General features: G+C 40.8%; 1 protein-coding gene across 2 annotated transcripts in view; it reads right to left on the bottom strand.

Moving 5' to 3' along the window:
* Positions 1–615: 615 nt before the first annotated feature.
* LOC130355786 (uncharacterized) overlaps positions 616–10,381 on the bottom strand; it is a 477,167-nt gene continuing 467,401 nt past the window's right edge. For both annotated transcript variants that reach the window (XM_056556452.1, XM_056556451.1), the window contains 2 exons: positions 8,608–8,720; positions 616–1,377 (listed from right to left, as the gene is read on the bottom strand). In XM_056556452.1, the coding sequence (XP_056412427.1) occupies positions 740–1,377; positions 8,608–8,720 (751 nt within the window). In that variant the 3' untranslated portion in view covers positions 616–739. The remainder of the gene's footprint in view (positions 1,378–8,607; positions 8,721–10,381) is intronic.

The raw sequence follows: 10,381 nt of genomic DNA, 5'->3' as shown, positions 1-10,381 counted from the left end.
GCAGTATTAGTAATATGGGTTCAATGTGTGTCAGGAATATATTCAGGTTGCACAGTGTCTAGCAGTATTATAGTGATTTATTTTTTTCATATAGAGGATGTAGATCTGCTGACAAAGTGAGGAGCCAATGATGTCCGGGCGTCACACTCTGCAGGGAAGATGTAGCTGGAAGACATGGTGCCTGGACCAACAGAGAAGACATCACTCAGGTCACTGATATCATTGTGTGTTCTCCTGACTGTCCCATCTGAGCTGTAGTCACTTGTAAGTTCTGCAGTGATGATGGGTGATGCTGTACCCAGATCTGTGGCTCTACAACTGTTACAAAACTACAACTCCCATAATGCCAGATGCTCTCCAGACATGATGGGAATTCTAGCTTTGCAACAGCTGTAGAGTCACTTGAAATTAGGTGATCAATGGGGGTCCAAGCATTTGGACTCCCAAAAAATAATGGGCTGCTTATTCTAAAATGCCCAGGCCTATTTTTTGTCCCAGTCAGGCCTTGTACTGGACCCCACAGGTAAGGGCCAAGATGTGACTGCTACCCCCATGTAGCTATAACACTGGGTTCTCACACACAAATATAAAGACATCAAAGCTCCAGAGTGGCTTTTACATATGTATTTTATGTATTCATTTTTTGAGTATTACATGAAAACAATGTATGACAGGATGTGCTTTAACTTTATTAAAAAGTTAAGTTGACATGTTCTCCCTTACAAGCTTTTTTGACTCTTTAGAAATTTTCCTCAGTTTCCTGGTGGTTATCATCATGCTCACCCGTGTCATCATTAGTATTAATATATGTACTGTCATTTGTGTAATCTAGTTCTTGTTCAGGATTTTTTAGCGAGTCCTTTTCATAATTGTATCCCGCTTGATCTCCAGCTATTCCATGATCATTACTGCTCACCAAAACATCAGGAAAGGTATCTTGCAGATTCTGGTCAAAGTTTCCTTCGTGTTCTGTATTTTCAGTCTGCTGAAAATTGCCATTGTTAAATCTTTGGTCACTATCAGAGTGCTCAGAATCAGAACTGGTTGTTTGCAACATTAAATCTTCTCTAATGAAGAGTTCTTTTTCAACCCCTGCCTTTGTATCCAGGCCCATGAAACCTGATTTTTCTGCCAACCCTGTGTTCAGGTCATCACTGTCATCTTTTACACCTGGCATAGAATCTATCTGATGGCGGTCGCTTACATCTTCTCCTATGAGCGTTTCCTCACCCTGATTTAATACGGTAATCAAACCAGAAACCATTAACATTTGCTCATTATTGCCTTCAAATTCCAAGTTTTCCTTAGGCTCTTTAGACTCGTCTATTAGATCAGCCATTACATCATGGGTAAGGGTGTTATCTGCAGGAAGCATACCTGTAAAAAAAATACAAATTGTTAATACATTATAAAAGAAGCATGCTCATTTACTAGTAATGTTTTTACTTAAAATGTTACTGTCATTTAAATAAACTTTTGAGATGTTACACAGGCAAGTCAAAAGATTAGATAAGTCAGGGTCTTGGTGCTCTGAGACCCCCTCCGATCACTAGATATAGTATGAAGTGTGCAGCAGCACACTTTACTCCCGGCTTTCCTCTTAGTCCAACTGATTGAAGGAGATGGGCTCCATACACAGACAATGGAGCCCGTCTTCTGCAATCTGTCAGACTAAATGGTGGGTCATGGAATATAGTGCATTGAACAAGCTTAACCTAACTATAACTAATAATCGGAGGGGGTATCAGCACTGAGACCCTGACTGATCTAAAATTTTCACATGTCTGTACAACATGTCAAAGTTTATTTAAATTATAGTAATTTTTTAATTATATAGTGCCATAAGATTTTGTAAAGCTTTACACAGATCAATACTGAACAGATACATTGTAGCAATTACAAAAGATAGTTCAGCACAGACAAGTGAAACAGTGGTAACAAGATATATTAGGTAGTAACTCTGTCCATACAAGTGTATTTATCTGGGAATAAATACAGGGAATTGATACAATTAAGGTCAGGGGAACGAATAAAGAACTCTAACCAATGTCCAGTAGAGGTGGTGTTGAAGTATCGACTGGGAAACCTTTTAGTCCAGTTATATGCTTGTTGCTAGAGAGAAGTTTCCAGAAAGAATTTCAAGGTATGGATAATTGCATGGAATGAGGGAAGGAATTAGAAGACAGGGTAGGCACACAAAAAAAAAGTTGTGTGCATAGTGAGTGACTTGACTGGTGGTTGTCAATAGTAAAGTTGAAGTTGTGTAGTATCTGAGAATTAGAGATGAATGTAGGAAGTGGGGATATCCTAATATACAGTATATATTGCATATTCTCAAGTATCTAAATAAATAGTATATACAGCATAACTATAAATGAAAGTTGAGGGATTAAGTAGATTTCAATGTTGTTTTCTATCTGATAAAAATTTACTTTAAAGGACACGTTTAGTGACACTCATTAAAGGGTTACTCCGGTGAAAAACTTTTTTTTTTTTTAATCAACTGGTGCCAGAAAGTTAAACAGATTTATAAATTACTTCTATTAAAAAATCTTAATCCTTCTTGTACTTATTAGCTGCTGAATACTACAGTGGAAATTCTTTTCCGTTTGAAACACAGAGCTGTCTGCTGACATCACGAGCACAGTGCTCTCTGCTGACATCTCTCCATTTTTAGGAACTGTCCAGGGTAAAAGGAAATCCCCATAGCAAACATATGCTGTTCTGGACAGTTCCTAAAATGGACAGAGATGTCAGCAGAGAGCACTGTGCTTGTGATGTCAGCAGACAGTTCTGTGTTTCAAAAAGAAAAGAATTTTCGCTGTAGTATTCAGCAGCTAGTAATTTACAAATATGTTTAACTTTCTGGCACCAGTTGATTTAAAAAAAAAAAAGTTTTTCACCGGAGTACCCCTTTAAAGACAATGCACCGAGGAAGAATACATTTAACCTTCATGTTTAATAAAAGTGTTTTTTCTGATCCTTAATTTGTATAGTGCCTTGGTAGCTATGGCAATACCATATCACTGCATGTTGAACATGTTAAAGAACTGCATTTCATTACTCTGCAAACAAGAGCAACCCAATGCAGTCATAGGTATAACAGTGTGATACTGCAACAGAAATATTTAGTATATTGGTAACAAAATCCCACAAACACACATGTATGACAAACAAAGCACTACACCTAAGGAACTGAATATTCACAATGGTTTACTTTCTAGACAATTGTTTTGAAGGATATATTGAAGAAAACTTATCAAACTGGGCTTTAGATACTTATTACATTTCTTAAAACTGCTTACAATAACTAAAGAAGCAATTGAGTTCACAAAAAAACACTCCAGAGCATTGACTATTAAGTTAAGTTGGAAAATAACTGGCCACATATGACAAACCTCTGAGCCAAATCAGACAAAAGGCAGAGCTAGAAGTTGTAACATGGATTTCTCTGGAGACCTAGACTCCCATACACATCAGAGAAATGTCAATCTAACCCACCAAATTCAGCCCGCTGTCTAATGTATATGGTGTCCACCCACCACTAGAACAACATATGATGCTGAGGCAAAAAAGGATCAGACATTGGATTTCAGCTACTTTATCCCTTTGTTCTTGGTTTTTAAGTGGCGTACCCACACTCATTTCACATAGAACACGTGAATGGTTTAGTGTTCACACATATGGGGGGATCGGGGAACATGGCGGGTTGGTTATTCAGCCATCAAGTATTGTATGTGTATGGTTACCTTAAGGGTGCTACCTCTGACCCTTGGTAAGCACTTTGGGAGCCATTACTTGGGTGCAGTTACACCTACTTGTTTATTTTAAGACATCATACAAATGTCCAAGTGCAAATAAGCCTTTCCTAAGGACAAACCCTCTTTAAATATTTATAAAAAAAAAAAATTTCAAACATAATTTCTCCTTACTTCAAAAGTAAGAGGCTTTCTCCGTATATAATTGCTGCCATCCTTGATAGACTGGCAAAATTCTATTTTTCCTGTGTCTATTGTACCCTGAATGATTATACTGTTAAAAGCGAGGAAAATTGAAAAGAGCTGTAAATGGGATTGTTCAGTTTCATGTGTATCAATAAAATGCCCTGACACTGGCATTCATGTTTACAGTGGTGATTGTCTGCACTGCGGAGCTTGAAAGAGATAGAGATCAAATGTAAAGACTGTAAATGGAAAAAAAGTATAAGCACAGAAGGACGAGAGTACCCGCAGGCACACTCTGAGCTGGGGATGCTTCAGCACTTTTGTCATCCATTTGATTTGGCTCATATAGTAGCAGATGAGTGGTGGAAAACTGGATTTATCTGCAGATAATCAAATAAGGATACAAAGGTTTATATCATCTTTGTTCATTTAAATGGAGGGTCATGTCAAGGAAGACTGAAAGGAAAAACAGTCATGCCTGATGATGCATAAAGCGGCCAATAAGAAGATATATTGTGTGCCTCAATAAGAATACACACTCACAATGCTTTCTCCAATTCCACATTCAGTGAATATCTTTCTTTATTGTATTTATTTGATTTTTCACAGCTCATGCACAACATGCCTTTGGCAGACTTCTAAATGCAATTCATCATTTTCACATAATCTCTTGTAGTTAAACGTTCCTGATCACAGTCAAACACAGACCAAGTTGCTGAAGATTCTTTCAGGATAGTTTAACTATTATTTTAGGGAACAGCCTGGGGAGTGATCACACAATATTATAGAATACTGGTCCATGTTTGAAGCGACTGCAGGTAGGTAGCACAGAGATGAATGGAATGGCTCGAACTGAATCACTTATATTTTGAAATACTGCTTTACTAGTATAATATGTTATAGTCACCCTTTATTTTCACTTAGTAGTTCAGTACCTATATAATGTATCCAAGAGTATGATCACCAATTCAACATGTATGTATGCTAAATGCTACGGAAGGCTTGTTCTATACTTAAGCCAAAGGCTTGTTCTATACTTAAACATATTTTGTGTATCCAGGGCTGCTGTCTGGAAGGCACACACCCCTGCAGCAGCCCCAGCACAGAAGCAAAAGACCACTGTTTATACAACGGTCTCCTGCTTCTGTATGTACAGTATGCAAATAGCATATGCAATCTACATACAGGAGCATAGACTAATGCTGCAGGCCACGTGATGACGTAATTTCATCATGCAGCCTGCCAGAGAAATCCTGTGGTGCTCCGAAGGCTCCTAAGCTCCGAAGCTCGGCCTAAGTGCAGGACCTGCGGAACGGTGAGTGGAATTTTTTTTAGATGACCTATCTGGGGGCACTACCTACCTGGGGGCATGGCCTACATGGGGCCACTAACTACTGGGGGCATTACCTACATGGGAGCACTATCTACTGGGGGCACAACCTACCTGAGGGCTTTACCTACCTGGGTTTTATTACCAACCTGGGGAGCACTATCTACCAGGGTGGCATTACCTACTACTGGGAGCTTTACCTACCTGGGGGCACTAGCTACTGGGGTCATCACCTACTACCTACCTATGGGGGGGAACAACCTACTACATACTTCCTGGGGGCAGTACCTACTAGGGGGAATAACCTCTATTTTTTAAGAGGACCTATCTGGGGGGCACAACCTAGTGGGGGCAGTACATACCTGGGGGCACTACCTACCTGGGGCCACTACCTACTGGAGCAACTTGGGGGCAGGCCTTGATGACTGCCCTGTGTGTATCTGTAAGGGCTCGTTCAATCATTGTCACGTATATATGTAGGCTTTGTGATAAAATGGGGTGCAAACATACACTTTGACTGTAATGAGCCATTGTTAACTGTTGGCTACATTAAGGTAATATCCCACATGGCACTGTCCTGGTAGTGGTGACAAGCAATCATGGACCACGATAAAACAAAAAAATAGTTTTATTCCATTAAAAGCTAGCAGACAGCGCATTTTAAGAATTTTCTACTTCTCTTCCTCAGGTCGGTAGGTCATAAAAGTGTTAAGAGTGTTGTCTGGTCTAGAAAAAACATTTTCAATCAATGTCTTAATATCATCTCTGCCACAACTCTGCAGAGCCTGGCTGCAGTTCTCCCATACTGCACAATTGTTAGTATCAGGTTGATAGGGCAGCTGTTTCTCCTGGCTGACAATGAGCCTGGTGGCCTATTTAAAAGGGACTTTCATTCTATCCCCCTTACATGCAGTTAATGTACAATCCTGTGTCTGGTAATTCTTACCATGTATTTGAACCTGTTCTTGACTCCTGGTTTTGGCTCTAACCTTGAATTTGGCCGGGTTTCTGCCTCACCTGATATCTGTTGTTCTTCTCCTGGTTCTGATCCCAGGCGTTCCCTGACTATGCTACCATTTCCCAAACCTGGGAATTCCACTGCTCCTTGTGGAAGGGTGAATTACAGTGAGATTCCTGCACTACCCAAAGAACAGTATATAATGTCCTCTATTTGATGTCTTTCATAATGTGTGATGTCCCTTCTAGTGGCAGAAGTTAACCCAACTTATTTCTAGCAGAATCCTGTGTAATATTGTAAACTGTATATATAGTTGCTGGGGTCATGCTCCAAATACAGGCTTGTGTGTGAAGGCTTAGAAGTGATATTTCCTCTGTAAATAACTGTTTCTGTTCTAAAGCTGACTGGGTTTATTTGTAAGTAGCAATGCTTTTATACCACAATTGCCAAGATGTAATAAGCAACTTGTATTGCTGTCAAAAGTGTCAGCAAAACATTGCTGTTCTTCAAATGACCTTGGATCCATGTAAAGTCCTTGTAGTCAGAAACCAGAAAAACTTCACTGAGCAAAGTTCATATTAAAGGAATAATAAGGCTGCAAACATGAACAGTTCTTTCGCTCTTGAAGTTCAATTGTGTCCTTTTCTAAGGGGACAGTGTATCAACTGAATGGTTTTCTTCAAGGATGAAAAGAATATAAAATGCCCTTGAAATGATATGATGTTGTGTTAACCCTTAACACAGTATAAGCGAGAGCTTTAAGCTGAAGACACACATTTTTTTCATTGTTTTCTACTGAAAGGGTGATGATTTTGAATGTGAAACCGCACTGTCTTTAAAGCAGAAATTGTTATGCATTCCGCATTAAAAAGAGAACGGATGTGTGAATGAGCAAAATATTTACAGTTTACATCTGCTAAGGCTATGTTCACATTAGCATTACTAAATTCAGTTCAGGAGCTCTGTTACAGATGCTGATAATAGGGCCGGACTGAGTTTGTCAAAAGAGACACCAAGAGGTCCCACTCACTTTAAATGGGGTGTGTTGGGGTTACGTTAGATGCCACTTATTTTGCAGGATTTAAGAGAAGAAAGAAACCCTGAAATGCAGGATTTTTGTGTCCACTAAAGTCATTTTAACAGAATCAGAGAGCTAATAATGGAGCTCATAGTCCTGTTTGGAGGAGGCCTAAGCAGTTTTCAATGCTGAAGCCCAGTTCTTTGTTCCAAAACACAGTTCAAATAAAGTTGATGGCTTCAGCTGTGGTTTTGGTTTCCTGGCACACAAAGTCTCTGCATTATAACTCCATGGGGAGGTTCTGATCAATCCCCACTGTAGAAAAAAAGCTTTATTTAAACCAGGATTTGTGGCACTGATTAGGACACAGGACTCACAGGATCTGGGGAACATCCATCAGACTTTTTACCACTAATGCAACGCGTTTAACTGCGCATGCACAGTGAAACGCGTTGCATTATTGGTAATAAAGTCTGATGGATATTAGCCTGATCCTGTAAGTCCTGTGTCCTTAACAACACCACTAATCCTGGTTTAAACAAAGCTTTTTTTATACATTATCCTACTCTTATCCAGGAAGGCTGCAGATAGACCCTATATAACTACACACCTGTACCATTGTTGTGTATGTTGTTACACAACCTTATCTGGTCAGCGGTATTGAATCCCCCTATCTTCTTTTCTTACCATTACCACCTACGTTACTCCACAAGGAGCGCATTTGCTTTTTTCTCTATCAATCCCCACTGGTCATTGCCCATCCTCACAGCTGACTCTTCTGACTGTGGCTGTCTGGCGGTCTCAACCCTCTGCAAGCTCCACTGCTGTCTCCGCAAAGGCTGTCCTCAGCAGAAGATGATTCTCTGGGTCACTCTGTGGCCATTACAGGGCTGACAACTCCAAACCAGATAAATTGGAAGGTGTAACATAAGGAAATGAGGATATGTTTGTACTGTTAAAACAGAAAACAGGGCATCCTTCCACCCTTCTCACAAATTCAGAAGCTCTCTACACACTTACTAATGTGGATACTTACATTTATCCCTGTTTAAAGTAAACCTTTAGAAAAATTGGTGTGCTTATATTGTTTTAAAGTAAAATATTCAAAAAAATTTGATTTTAATGACTTAACATGCGAAAACTAACTTCACCAAAGTACCTCTATATAACATTCCCAATACATTGCAGACGTCTAGTGCTTAGACTAAGGGCAACAACAAAGTGAATACACTGTCATCCTTCCAGTTTTTTAACATTCTTAATAAAGTGCAGGAGATTAATATATTGTGAGTAGAAAGAATTGTATTTAAAAGTCCTATTGTCCTAAGGAATGACCAATGATTTATTATATATTTACCAGTTTGTCTAGAATTCTCCTGCTCTTGCGCCTCTGATAACAAACAATCCTTATCCTTGCTTGGTCTGTTGAAAATTCTGGAGTGTGATGATTTATCCACTTTTGTCAGTGAGCTGGAAAGCAAAAAGAAATGGTGACTCAGGGGAATGATACATTTTCTCAAACATTCTGTCTTGGAAATAGACAAGTGCATATACAGATGTACATAGAACTGACACATTTATATACTATTCTTGTACCTCTTGCTATCAAAGGGACTTGTTCTTGACAAATGAGTAATGTAAAGCAGTTGCATGACTTTCATTTTTAGAGTTGTTATGACATTGACAAGAATATAACCATAGAATCATTTTGTGTGTTTAAAAAAAAACAAAAAACATATTACTGGTTTCATGTGTGTATATGTATATATATATATATATATATATATATATATATATAAAGTATATATATATTTTGTCCAGCACATTTTTGGAGTTTGGTGTGACATTATGTCCAATTTGCTTATATTCCTCCCTTTTTTGGTTTAGTTCCAATACACGCAAGGGGAATAAACATGTGTATAGCAAAACATGTGTTACTGTAATCCTTTTCTGTGAGAAATACTTCATTTTCTAGAAAAATTTCAGGGGTGCCAACATTTACGGCCATGACTGTGTGTGTGTGTGTGTGTGTATATATATATATATATATCTATATATATATATATATATATATATATATATATATATATATATATATATACCGTATTTATCGGCATATAACACGCACTTTTTAGGCTACAATTTTTAGCCTAAAGTCTATGTGCGTGTTATACGCCGATACACCCCCAGGAAAGGCAGGGGGAGAGAGGCCGTCGCTGCCCGCTTCTCTCCCCCTGCCTTCCCTGGGGTCTAGAGCCCTGCTGCCGGCCCTTCTCTCCCCCTGGCTATCGGCACCACTGCCTGTTCTGTCCCCCTGACTATCGGTACCGGCGCCCCATTGCCGGCACCGATAGCCAGGGGGAGAGAAGAGGCGCCGACAGCCAGGGGGAGAGAAGGGGCAGCGGCACCCATTGCCGGCGCCGCTGCCCCGTTGCCTCCCCCCATCCCCGGTGGCATAATTACCTGGGTCGGATCCGCGCTGCTGCAGGCCTCCGGCGTGCGTCCCCTGCGTCGTTGCTATGCACGGCGCGGCGCACTGACGTCATGCGCCGCGCCGTGCAGCGCATAGCCACGACGCCGGGGACGCACGCCGGAGGCCTGCAGCAGCGCGGACCCGAACCAGGAAATTATGCCACCGGGGATGGGGGGAGGCAACGGGGCAGCGGCGCCGGCAATCGGTGCCGCTGACCCTTCTCTCCTCCTGGCTATCAGCGCCGGCAATGGGGCGCCGGCACCGATAGTCAGGCGGACAGAACGGGCAGCGGCGCCGATAGCTAGGGGGAGAGAAGGGCCGGCAGCAGCGCTCTAGACCCCAGGAAAGGCAGGGGGAGAGAAGCGGGCAGTGACGGCCTCTCTCCCCCTGCCTTTCCTGGGGGTGTATCGGGGTATACACGCGCACACACGCACCCTCATTTTACCATCGATATTTGGGTAAAAAACTTTTTTTACCCAAATATCCTTGGTAAAATGAGGGTGCGTGTTATAGGCCAGTGCGTGGTATACCCCGATAAATACGGTATATAAAATACAATAATAGGTAAAGAGGAGAGACAGCACCGATCCAATCAGCATGTGCAAGTAATCATCTGGGAATGCCAACCCGGAAAGGAATGCAAAAGTCCAAAGTGGAT

Source organism: Hyla sarda, chromosome 2, assembly GCF_029499605.1.
Source record: "Hyla sarda isolate aHylSar1 chromosome 2, aHylSar1.hap1, whole genome shotgun sequence".
In the NCBI taxonomy this organism is placed as follows: domain Eukaryota; kingdom Metazoa; phylum Chordata; class Amphibia; order Anura; family Hylidae; genus Hyla; species Hyla sarda.
This window is presented reverse-complemented; position numbering and strand designations above follow the sequence as displayed.